We start from the raw sequence: 13,156 nt of genomic DNA, 5'->3' as shown, positions 1-13,156 counted from the left end.
TACTCACTCACTCTGAGGGTTTACCTACTCACTCGCTCTGAGGGTTTACCTACTCACTCGCTCTGAGGGTTTACCTACTCACTCGCTCTGAGGGTTTACCTACTCACTCGCTCTGAGGGTTTACCTGCTCACTCGCTCTGAGTGTTTACCTACTCACTCGCTCTGAGAGAGGGTTTACCTACTCACTCGCTCTGAGGGTTTATCTACTCACTCGCTCTGAGGGTTTACCTACTCACTCGCTCTGAGAGAGGGTTTACCTACTGACTCGCTCTGAGGGTTTACCTACTCACTCGTTCTGAGGGTTTACCTACTCACTCGCTCTGAGGGTTTACCTACTCACTCGCTCTGAGGGTTTACCTACTCACTCGCTCTGAGGGTTTACCTACTCACTTGCTCTGAGGGTTTACCTACTCACTCGCTCTGAGGGTTTACCTACTCACTCGCTCTGAGGGTTTATCTACTCACTCGCTCTGAGGGTTTACCTACTCACTCGCTCTGAGGGTTTACCTACTCACTCGCTCTGAGGGTTTACCTACTCACTCGCTCTGAGAGTGGGTTTACCTACTCACTCACTCTGAGGGTTTACCTACTCACTTGCTCTGAGGGTTTACCTACTCACTCGCTCGGAGGGTTTACCTACTCACTCGCTCTGAGGGTTTACCTACTCACTCGCTCTAAGGGTTTACCTACTCACTCGCTCTGACAGAGGATTTCTTTATTTTTTAAATGTTTTTTATTGAGTTTTCATATTTTATATCCAACAAATTACAAATATTAGAAAAAAACCACAAAGATGAACATGTATATTTACAGGGAAGCATCTTCATAATAACAACTGTGGCCGCCCCTTTAGCCGGCATACATATTTTACATTCCCCAATATGGCCGAGGCACATGTTTATAGGCATTTATTTACAGTTTGGTTTTGGGCCTTAGCTTGCCATCAAACCCCCATAACGAACCCGTAGCCCCCCCCCCGGCTACCTTCCCCCGATTCCCGTCCATTTCCCCCTGATTCTTGGCCACCCGACTATTCTTCCTCTTGTACGTTGGCCACAAACAGGTCCCGGAACAATTGCATGAATGGCTCCCACGTTCTGTGGAAGCCGTCGTCCGACCCTCAGATGGCGAATTTGATTTTCTCCATTTGGAGAGATTCCGAGAGGTCGGACAGCCAGTCTGCAGCTCTGGGCGGTGCTGCTCCACCCTCACCCCCACCACTTTGGACATAGCCTCGAAGAAGGCTGTCCAGTACTCCACAAGTCTGGGGCAAGACCAGAACATGGGGGCGTGGTTGGCCGGGCCTCTTTGGCACCGCTTACATCTGTCCTCCACCTCCGGGAAGAACCTAATCATACGGTTTCTCGTTAAGTGGGCTCTATGTACCACTTTTAGTTGCGTCAGGCTGAGCTTTGCGCACGTGGAGGTGGAGTTGACCCTATGCAGTGCTTCGCTCCAGAGTCCCCACCCTATCTCAATCCCCAGGTCGTCCTCCCATTTCATTCTTGTTGCGTCCAGTACGGTGTCGTCCCTATCTACCAGTCGGCCATACATGTTGCTACAGTTCCCTTTCTCTAGGATACTTGCGTCCAGTAGGTCTTCCAGTGGTGTCTGTCGTGGCGGTTGTGGGTGCGTCCTTGTCTCCTTTCGTAGGAAGTTTTTGAGCTGCAGGTACCGTAGCTCGTTCCCCCCGGCTAGCCGAAATTTCTCTGTCAGTTCGTCCAGTGTTGCGATCCTGTCGTCCGTGTATAGGTCCCTGACCGTCAGTGTCCCCCCGTCCTGCCTCCACCTTTTGAAGGTGGCGTCAGTCAGTGCTGGTTTGAACCTATGGTTGTTGCAGATGGGAGCCTTGTCCGACATTTTGGTCAGGCCAAATTGCTGCCGCCGTTGGTTCCAGGATTGGAGGGTGGCTGTCACCACTGGGCTGCTGGAGTGTTTTTTGGGTGGGGATGGGAGTGCTGCCGTGACGAGGGCCCGGAGGGAGGTCCCCATGCAGGAGGCCTCCTCCGCACGCACCCATTCGGCTTCTGACTCCTGGATCCATCCCCTTACTCGCTCGGCTGTTGCCGCCCAGTGGTAGAATTGTAGGTTCTGGAGGGCTAGCCCCCCCCTGGATTTTGTTTTTTGTAGGACCTTCTTTGGGATCCTAGCATTTTTATCCCCCCATACGAACGCCATGATATGTTTGTCCAGCGCTTTGAAGAAGGCCTTGGGGATGTAGATCGGAATGGATCTAAACAGGAAGAGGAACCTGGGCAATACGTTCATTTTGATCGTCTGGACTCTTCCTGCGAGGGAGAGTGAGAGTGTGTTCCATCTTTGCAGGTCCTTTTTTACTTCCTCCGTCAGGCTGGTGAGGTTCCATTTGTGGATCCCTTTCCAGTCATGGGCTATTTGGATCCCCAGGTAGCGGAATTTATTTTGGGCTTGTTTGAACGGCAGCCCCTTTAGTGCTGCCCCCCCCCCCCCCCCCCCCCCCCTCCCCCCCCCCCCCCCCCCCTCCCCCCCCCCCCCCCCCCCTTGCGGGTGTACTGGGAAGATCTCGCTTTTGCTCATGTTGAGTTTGTAGCCCGAGAAGGCTCCAAACTCTTTCAGGAGCGCGATGATTCCGTCCATGCTGCTTTGTGGGTCCGAGATGTAGAGGAGCAGATCATCTGCATAGAGTGAGACTCTGTGCTCTCTGCCTCCCCTTCGGATCTCCCTCCAATTTTTTGCTGCCCTGAGCGCGATTGCTAGCGGTTCGATTGCTAGTGCGAACAGCAGCGGGGACAGTGGGCATCCTTGTCTGGTGCCCCTGTGCAGCTGGAAGTATTGGGAGTTGGTATTGTTGGTCCGTACACTCGCCATGGGAGCGTTGTATGACAGAGGATTTCTATCACGTCTTCTGCAAGTCACTACAGTTACGTCATTCACAATAAAATCAGACAACCCTTTCCCAGTATCAACAATTCTATGTGAAGGTTTATAAAAAAATTTAGAGTACCCAATTCATTTTTTCCAATTAAGGGGCAATTTAGCACGGCCAATCCACCTGCCCTGCACATCTTTGGGTTGTGGGGGTGAAACCCACGCAGACACGGGGAGAATGTGCAAACACCACACGGATAGTGACCCAGAGTCGGGATCGAACCTGGGACCTCGGCGCCGTGAGGCAGCAGGGCTAACCACTATGCCACCGTGCTGCCTTTGTGAAGGTTTTTTAAAATGAAAATCAAGACATGAAGCAAATGTTTTACTGATGAGCACATAATATTCTGTAATTGCGAGTCATGTACGTTTCAGGTAGGAAGGCCTGTATTAATTTATAAACTTCAACTGGATCAAAAAACTATTTTGCTTCTCTAAAGATTGCAATCCAAGAATATTTTTTATTATTTTTTTTATTACTTTATCTGAGTTACAAAGCCAGGGCTCAGAGTGTGGAGAGGGGCGAACCCCATATCCAGCTCCTTGCCTGCTCCAAAAACCAATTCAAATTGAATCCAATTCATGGTCCCCACAAAGGAGACATACCAGATCTGAGCCAAAAGGCTCAGTGTTAGCCAAAAGGCCGAGAAGCGATACAATCCAAGAATTATTAAACGCTCCTCATTAGGTATTCCCCTCATGCTTTCCATTTCCCTGGTAATACATCTTTGCCCTCTCTCTATCAGCCAAATAGTTATAATCCAATAATCTAAAATACTGCATTCAGCACAGTCCTTCTTCCAAACAATGATTAAAGAGCAGACAACGCAGATATATTTTTAAAAAACCTTCTTTGCAGAACAATAATCAGGTAGCTTATCTGGTCCACGATGACAAATTGCTCATCTTGATTTCTAAGTTTAATTAATAAACAGATATTACGTGTGTACCTGACGAACGTTGCTTCTGGTACCTCTGTCGCTGCTGGAATCCTCTCCATTCTGCTTGGACCTTAGTGACTGAGGGAAGAAAGGAATTCAATAAATGGATCAGAAACACTCAGATCAACTTCCAATCCTCTCTCCAGCAGCAGCATCCCCTCAGGTAAACACAAATCTGAGGGACTGAACCATTTCTAAGTCCCAACCAGATGTTCAGCTGATTCAGTAACTCCAAGAAATGCTGGAACTGTATCCACAATACAGAAAATATTCAGCCTCCTGTTCAAATCTGGCCGAACCCTTGCACCTTCCCATCTCGGTTATCCCCTTGGGCAACTTACCAATTGTGTGCTTCTGCAACTCAAAAGCATCTTCGGTGGCAAATAGAGTCTTCGGAAAACGGATAAAAATCTTCGTCCTTAAAAGAAAATGAAAGGAAATAAACAAAAAGCTCTTTGCTGGGAGGCAGAAATCAGAGCCAGTAGCAGAAGCTGCCAACAGGCAACACACGAGAGATTGGCTTGGGACAAAAGGTCATCTATGGACAGCAATTCCAGCCATGTTTGCCTCAGTGATGGTCACACTCCAGTGTGTTCCTGTACGTGTCGGAGTACAACCACAATTTAGCAAAATCCTGTCCTTGCTCACCCCCTTCACAAAGAACTCAATCATCTTTCTCTGTCAAATTACCTCTCTTGCTCTCACTGGGACACAGTTCATAAGAACATAAGAACTAGGAGCAGGAGTAGGCCATCTGGCCCCTCGAGCCTGCTCCGCCATTCAATGAGATCATGGCTGATCTTTTGTGGACTCAGCTCCACTTTCCGGCCCGAACACCATAACACTTAATCCCTTTATTCTTCAAAAAACTATCCATCTTTATCTTAAAATCATTTAATGAAGGAGCCTCAACTGCTTCACTGGGCAAGGAATTCCATAGATTCACAACCCTTTGGGTGAAAAAGTTCCTCCTGAACTCAGTCCGAAATCTGCTCCCCCTTATTTTGAGGCTATGCCCCCTAGTTCTGCTTTCACCCACCAGTGGAAACAACCTGCCCGCATCTATCCTATCTATTCCCTTCATAATTTTTAATGTTTCTATAAGATCCCCCCTCATCCTTCTAAATTCCAACGAGTACGATCCCAGTCTACTCAACCTCTCCTCATAATCCAACCCCTTCAGCTCTGGGATTAACCTAGTGAATCTCCTCTGCACACCCTCCAGTGCCAGTACGTCCTTTCTCAAGTAAGGAGACCAAAACTGAACACAATACTTCAGGTGTGGCCTCACTAACACCTTATACAATTGCAACATAACCTCCTTCCTCTTAAACTCCATCCCTCTAGCAATGAAGGATAAAATTCCATTTGCCTTCTTAATCACCTGTTGCACCTGTAAACCAACTTTCTGTGACTCATGCACTAGCACACCCAGGTCTCTCTGCACAGCAGCATGCTTTAATATTTTATCGTTTAAATAATAATCCCGTTTGCTGTTATTCCTACCAAAATGGATAACCTCACATTTGTCAACATTGTATTCCATCTGCCAGACCCTAGCCCATTCACTTAACCTATCCAAATCCCTCTGCAGACTTCCAGTATCCTCTGCACTTTTCGCTTTACCACTCATCTTAGTGTCATCTGCAAACTTGGACACATTGCCCTTGGTCCCCAACTCCAAATCATCTATGTAGATTGTGAACAATTGCGGGCCCAACACGGATCCCTGAGGGACACCACTAGCTACTGATTGCCAACCAGAGAAACACCCATTAATCCCCACTCTTTGCTTTCTATTAATTAACCAATCCTCTATCCATGCTACTACTTTACCCTTAATGCCATGCATCTTTATCTTATGCAGCAACCTTTTGTGTGGCACCTTGTCAAAGGCTTTCTGGAAATCCAGATATACCACATCCACTGGTTTAGCTCACTCAGCTAAATCGCTGGCTTTAAAAACAGACCAAGCAGGCCAGCAGCACGGTTCGATTCCCGTACCAGCCTCCCCGGACAGGCGCCGGAATGTGGCGACTCGGGGCTTTTCACAGTAACTTCATTGAAGCCTACTCGTGACAATAAGCGCTTTTCATTTCATTTCATTTCATCGGCTCCCCGTTATCTACTGCACTGGTAATGTCCTCAAAAAATTCCACTAAATTAGTTAGGCACGACCTGCCCTTTATGAACCCATGCTGCGTCTGCCCAATGGGACAATTTCTATCCAGATGTCTCGCAATTTCTTCCTTGATGATAGATTCCAGCATCTTCCCTACTACCGAAGTTAAGCTCACTGGCCTATAATTACCCGCTCTCTGCCTACCTCCTTTTTTAAACAGTGGTGTCACGTTTGCTAATTTCCAATCCACCGGGACCACCCCAGAGTCTAGTGAATTTCGGTAAATCATCATTAGTGCATCTGCAATTTCCCTAGCCATCTCTTTTAGCGCTCTGGGATGCATTCCATCAGGGCCAGGAGACTTGTCTACCTTTAGCCCCATTAGCTTGCCCATCACTACCTCCTTAATGATAACAATCCTCTCAAGGTCCTCACCTGTCATAGCCTCATTTCTATCAGTCGCTGGCATGTTATTTGTGTCTTCCACTGTGAAGACCGACCCAAAAAACCTGTTCAGTTCCTCAGCCATTTCCTCATCTCCCATTATTAAAACTTCCTTCTCATCCTCTAAAGGACCAATATTTACCTTAGCCACTCTTTTTTGTTTTATATATTTGTAAAAACTTTTATTGTCTGTTTTTATATTCTGAGCAAGTTTACTCTCATACTCTATCTTACTCTTCTTTATAGCTTTTTTAGTAGCTTTCTGTTGCCCCCCAAAGATTTCCCAGTCCTCTAGTCTCCCACCAATCTTTGCCACTTTATATGCTTTTTCCTTCAATTTGATACTCTCCCTTATTTCCTTAGATATCCACGGTCGATTTTCCTTCTTTCTACCATCCTTCCTTTTTGTTGGTATAAACCTTTGCTGAGCATTGTGAAAAATCGCTTGGAAGGTTCTCCACTGTTCCTCAACTGTTCCACCATAAAGTCTTTGCTCCCAGTCTACCTTAGCTAGTTCTTCTCTCATCCCATTGTAATCTCCTTTGTTTAAACACAAAACACTAGTATTTGATTTTACTTTCTCACCCTCCATCTGTATTTTAAATTCCACCATATTGTGATCGCTCCTTCCGAGAGGATCCCTAACTATGAGATCATGAATCAATCCTGTCTCATTACACAGGACAAGATCTAGGACCGCTTGTCCCCTCGTAGGTTCCATTACATACTGTTCTAGGAAACTATCGCGGATACATTCTATAAACTCCTCCTCAAGGTTGCCTTGACCGACCTGGTTAAACCAATCGACATGTAGATTAAAATCCCCCATGATAACTGCTGTACCATTTCTACATGCATCAGTTATTTCTTTGTTTATTGCCTGCCCCACCATAATGTTACTATTTGGTGGCCGATAGATTACTCCTATCAGTGACTTTTTCGCCTTACTATTCCTGATTTCCACCCAAATGGATTCAACCATATTCTCCATAGCACCGATGTCATCCCTTACTATTGCCCGGATGTCATCCTTAAATAACAGAGCAACACCACCTCCCTTACCATCCACTCTGTCCTTCCGAATAGTTTGATACCCTCGGATATTTAACTCCCAGTCGTGACCATCCTTTAACCATGTTTCAGTAATGGCCACTAAATCATAGTCATTCACGATGATTTGTGCCATCAACTCATTTACTTTATTCCGAATACTACGAGCATTCAGGTAAAGTACACTTATGTTGGTTTTATTACTTCTGTTTTGAATCTTAACATCTCCAGTTTTATTCCTTTTAGTATTACTGGGCCTATTCACTGAGCTCCCCTCAGTCACTGTACCTTGTACTGTCGCCCTTTTTGATTTTTGACTATATCTTCTCTGCCTTGCACTTTTCCCCTTACTTCCTTTTGCTTCTGTCCCTCTTTCACTACCTTCCAACTTCCTGCACCGGTTCCCATCCCCCTGCCACATTAGTTTAAACCCTCCCCAACAGCTCAAACTAATGTTCCTGAAGGCACTGACTCTCGCTGGGGTACAGTTCCTGAAGGTGCTGACTCTCACTGGGATACAGTTCCTGAAGGTGCTGACTCTCACTGGGGGACAGTTCCTGAAGGTGCTGACTCTCACTGGGACACGGTTCCTGAAGGTGCTGACTCTCACTGGGACACAGTTCCTGAAGGTGCTGACTCTCACTGGGGGACAGTTCCTGAAGGTGCTGACTCTCACTGGGGGACAGTTCCTGAAGGTGCTGACTCTCACTGGGACACAGTTCCTGAAGGTGCTGACTCTCACTGGGATACAGTTCCTGACGGTGCTGACTCTCACTGGAACACAGTTCCTGAAGGTGCTGACTCTCACTGGGACACAGTTCCTGAAGGTGCTGACTCTCACTGGGACACAGTTCCTGAAGGTGCTGACTCTCACTGGGATACAGTTCCTGAAGGTGCTGACTCTCACTGGGACACAGTTCCTGAAGGTGCTGACTCTCACTGGGACACAGTTCCTGAAGGTGCTGACTCTCACTGGGACACAGTTCCTGAAGGTGCTGACTCTCACTGGGACACAGTTCCTGAAGGTGATGACTCTCACTGGTGGACAGTTCCTGAAGGTGCTGACACTCACTGGGACACAGTTCCTGAAGGTGCTGACTCTCACCGGGGGACAGTTCCTGAAGGTGCTGACTCTCACTGGGACACAGTTCCTGAAGGTGCTTACTCTCACTGGGACACAGTTCCTGAAGGTGCTGACTCTCACTGGGATACAGTTCCTGAAGGTGCTGACTCTCACAGGGAGACAGTTCCTGAAGGTGCTGACTCTCACTGGGGGGCAGTTCCTGAAGGTGCTGACTCTCACTGGGACACAGTTCCTGAAGGTGCTGACTCTCACTGGGATACAGTTCCTGAAGGTGCTGCCTCTCACTGGGGTACAGTTCCTGAAGGTGCTGACTCTCACTGGGACACAGTTCCTGAAGGTGCTGACTCTCACTGGGTGACAGTTCCTGAATGTGCTGACTCTCACTGGGACACAGTTCCTGAAGGTGCTGACTCTCACTGGAGGACAGTTCCTGAAGGAGCTGACTCTCACTGGGAGACAGTTCCTGAAGGTGTGGTGATGTGTTCTCCTGACATGGAGGGGTCTATTCCTCCACTTTAACATTGGTGAAGTTTTGTTTGTAATGTTCTTGCTCTGACAGTTCAGACTGAGAGGTGTCATGTACCTGCCCAGTTTGTGATCTTCTGGCTTGTATCCGAGATGTCGCACCAACGTTGCCACCCCTTCAGAAGGTCGACCTTTCCAATTCGGCCATGTTTCAGGACAGAGTGATTTGTACCTGGGGAAACAAAAAAGTGTTCAAAGTGTTCCTGGGAAGAATAAACCTCTTCAGAGCCTCATCTTCAAAACCAGGCCAACTCCACGGAACGTTATTAATCTGCATCACTGCTGCTGTAAATGTTCATATTAGCAATACTACATAGCGCGACATGGCGGCACAGTGATTAGCACCGACACCTCACAGCGCCAGGGACCCAGGTTCAATTCCCACCTAGGGTGACTGTCTGGGTGGTGTTTGCACGTTCTCCCCGTGTCTGCGTGGGTTTCCTCCGGGTCTCCGGTTTCCTCCCACAGTCCAAGGATGGGCAGGTTAGGCAGATTTACCACACCCAAAATAGATTCTGAATTCTCCCTCTGTGTACCCGAACAGGCACCGGAATGTGGCGACTAGGGGCTTTTCACGGTAACTTCATTGCAGTGTGTAAGCCTATTTGTGACAATAAAGATTATTATTAAAAAGAATAAAGCTCCCTTGATGCTGTCCCCATCAAACACTCCCAGGACAGGTACAGCACAGGGTTAGATACAGAGTAAAGCTCCCTCTACACTGTCCCCATCAAACACTCCCAGGACAGGTACAGCACAGGGTTAGATACAGAGTAAAGCTCCCTCTACACTGTCCCCATCAAACACTCCCAGGACAGGTACAGCACAGGGTTAGATACAGAGTAAAGCTCCCTCTAAACTGTCCCCATCACTCCCAGGACAGGTACAGCACAGGGTTAGATACAGAGTAAAGCTCCCTCTACACTGTCCCCATCAAACACTCCCAGGACAGGTACAGCACAGGGTTAGATACAGAGTAAAGCTCCATCTACACTGTCCCCATCAAACACTCCCAGGACAGGTACAGCACGGGGTTAGATACAGAGTAAAGCTCCCTCTACACTGTCCCTATCAAACACTCCCAGGACAGATACAGCACGGGGTTAGATACAGAGTAAAGCTCCCTCTGCACTGTCCCCATCACTCCCAGGACAGGTACAGCACAGGGTTAGATATGCAGTAAAGCTTCTTCCAGACTGCAACAATAATCAATATTTGCCTGTACTTTAATGTCAAAATGTTTTTGGTTGCTAAATCCTGCTTTTCTTGTGAAGGAAGTGATCCCCACATTCTGCCCATCGCCCATACCTACCTCTGCAGGAAGATTTCGTATTTCCTCCGGTATGCAAATCCCGCTCTCCGAACGCGCAGATTCTCCATGAGACCCAGGTATTTCACCTGGTGTCTGATCAGAACTTCATCAAACCTTCCTGAACAGAGAGGGAAATACTCAATTCTCATCACAAGGGAATGGAATAAGTGCACAGCAAACCCACAAATGTGCCTCCTCTATTTTCATTATCTCTTACTTAAAATTGCATTGTTGCGATCTGACTGATGGTAGAAGAGTGGCATTCATTGGGGAGGTGGGGACGGAGGGGGTGGGTTGGATGGAGAGAAGGCGAAAGGGAGAGGGGAGAGTAGAAAGAAAAGGGTAGAGGAGTATGTACCTGATTGCTTTGCATCATTAGGTTTTATGCAGCGTACATATGATGGCTCTTTTGACATTAGGATCTCCATGAGTTTAACCAAGCTGTTCTTAAACTGAGTCGCTGCCTATATCGAGAGAGAGAGAGAGAGAAAACAAGAAAATCAGTCAAGCAAGTAAACGCACACACTATGGGAACTGTGCACATTTCCTGGTTGAGGATCAGCTCTTCATCCTGGAGACTGAAAAATGGTTGAGCATTGGAGGCAAAGAAGTAGCTTTTTAAACATTGACACAGGAATGATTCATAGAATTTGCAGTGCAGAAGGAGGCCATTCGGCCCATCGAGTCTGCACCGGCTCTTGGAAAGAGCACCCTACCCAAGGTCAACACCTCCACCTTATCCCCATAACCCAGTAACCCCACCCAACACTAAGGGCAATTTTGGACACTAAGGGCAATTTAGCATGGTCAATCCACCTAACCTGCACATCTTTGGACTGTGGGAGGAAACCGGAGCACCCGGAGGAAATCCACGCATACACGGGGAGGATGTGCGAACTCCGCAGACAGTGACCCAAGCTGGAATTGAACCTGGGACCCTGGAGCTGTGAAGCAATTGTGCTATCCACAATGCTACCGTGCTGCCCTTTATGACATTATGAGATTTATGACATTCAGGATCCAGTAGTTGAATAATTGGGGACACAACGTGGTCAGTGCAGCGTGGGAGAAACCAGTGAGTTTTTACCTCTGGTTCTCAAATCTCTCCACGTGTCTGGGTTTATTTAGACTCATTGACAGAGATTGATCACTATGATTGGTCAATAACTCTAATATTGTTATAGAAGGTGAACTTGATGGACATCAGACTTATTTGGTCTTATTTCATTGATCCATATATAATAGATGCAGAAAGATTGTATGGGAGTAGGGACAGGTTACGTCCTTGCCATTCTCAATCGCCAGCCTCATTCTTTCTCCAGCCATCTCATAGCCAGAAAGCAGACATGTTATTCCAGCCCAACCCCGCCCAAGGTCAGTCATGAGAAGAGTTTATTGTCAGAGCAGGAGATACCCACCCTCCCTATAACTGGCCACAAACTTACCCAGCTTTGCCCCATGTGGAGACAACAGACTTCCAGAGTGAGGGGTAGAAGGAATCATAAATATTTCACTGGCACAAGGGGCTGAAGAGGGCAGGGACTTGGGAACTGGCTGTCGAGAATGAGCAGGATAATAATCTTAGGTAGGCTTAACAATGAAGTCACTGTGAAAAGACGGAGACTGCACAACAGCAGCATTCAGAGGGGCAAAGGGGAAACCCCCAAGGGCTGAACATCAGCAGTTTGGATAGTAAGGGAGTGAATGGTGTTGGTTTGGTGGTGAGGTGGGGGGAGCGAGGGACATTCCCACCTTGACAGTCACTGTTCTTTAGCTCCTTACCGTCTCTGGTCTCTTCTTGTCGTCCAGTTCTCCTCGCTCGAAGCATTGATTCAGGATCTCGTTCCCAGACTCGCAAATTGCCTGGAACGGACAACAAAATAAGCCAATGGGAATGGTACTGGCCAGAGACAGGCCAGTCACTCACAGTGTCTGTACTACATCACCCAGTGATGATCATTAGTGCTGGTCTCTACAACATCTCTCAGCTACTAGTGACACAATCTCGTGAACAGACAGAAATATGTATTTTAACATTGATATAACTGCGCTTTATTCTGACCCCAACCTCATATTTACCGCATGATACTTTAGATCACAAGAGTAAATGTTCCCCTTCACCTCATCACAAAGAGACTTGTGTAAATTGGGCTACTCCACATTTTCTCATTTCCCAATTGAATTGAACAGAAACATTTTGATTCCAGCTTTGATTTGTTTTTGTTTTCAAACTCACCTCTTTTAGATTCCTGAAGAGCAGATCATTGTTCTTGTCCAGGAATCCTGCAAAATAAATTTCACTTTAAATGGATACGGCACAAGGCGTAAGGAATGTGGAGCGTGCACGTTGTTGTGTTTACCTGTCACATTGTAATTCACCTCCCCAGCGTAATGCAAGAGCCGGAACTCCTCTCTTGCCAGTGTCTTACGGGTTTTCTGATCCGCCAACTTGTGTCTAACAACAAGGGAAACAGTCATTAGCTACAAGGAGAGAGAGAGATAGGGAGAAAGAGGGGAGAGAATGAAGGAAAGAGAGGGTTCTGGACAGAGACAGAATGAGAGACAGCGAGAGAGAAAGAGGGAGAAAGAGGGGAGAGAATGAAGGAAAGAGAGGGTTCTGGACAGGGACAGAATGAGAGAGAGACAGCGAGAGAGAAAGAGGGAGAAAGAGGGGAGAGAATGAAGGAAAGAGAGGGTTCTGGACAGGGACAGAATGAGAGAGACAGGGAGAGAGAGAGATAGAGAAAGAGGGAGAAAGTGGAGAGAGAAAG

The 13,156-nt window shown here is 47.3% G+C and overlaps 1 protein-coding gene across 1 annotated transcript in view; it reads right to left on the bottom strand.

Annotated features, from left to right (window-relative positions):
* Nucleotides 1-13,156, bottom strand: part of LOC119974360 (unconventional myosin-Ic-like) — a 71,544-nt gene that overhangs the window by 36,854 nt on the left and 21,534 nt on the right. The window contains exons 8-15 of the mRNA XM_038813131.1: nucleotides 12,746-12,840; nucleotides 12,622-12,668; nucleotides 12,168-12,248; nucleotides 10,744-10,849; nucleotides 10,386-10,503; nucleotides 9,132-9,245; nucleotides 4,190-4,266; nucleotides 3,858-3,926 (exon numbers count right to left, since the gene is read on the bottom strand). Of these exons, the coding sequence (XP_038669059.1) occupies nucleotides 3,858-3,926; nucleotides 4,190-4,266; nucleotides 9,132-9,245; nucleotides 10,386-10,503; nucleotides 10,744-10,849; nucleotides 12,168-12,248; nucleotides 12,622-12,668; nucleotides 12,746-12,840 (707 nt within the window). The remainder of the gene's footprint in view (nucleotides 1-3,857; nucleotides 3,927-4,189; nucleotides 4,267-9,131; nucleotides 9,246-10,385; nucleotides 10,504-10,743; nucleotides 10,850-12,167; nucleotides 12,249-12,621; nucleotides 12,669-12,745; nucleotides 12,841-13,156) is intronic.

The sequence above is a fragment of the Scyliorhinus canicula genome, chromosome 12, assembly GCF_902713615.1.
Source record: "Scyliorhinus canicula chromosome 12, sScyCan1.1, whole genome shotgun sequence".
In the NCBI taxonomy this organism is placed as follows: domain Eukaryota; kingdom Metazoa; phylum Chordata; class Chondrichthyes; order Carcharhiniformes; family Scyliorhinidae; genus Scyliorhinus; species Scyliorhinus canicula.
Note: the sequence above shows the minus strand (reverse complement) of the source record. Positions and strands in the feature narration are given on the sequence as shown.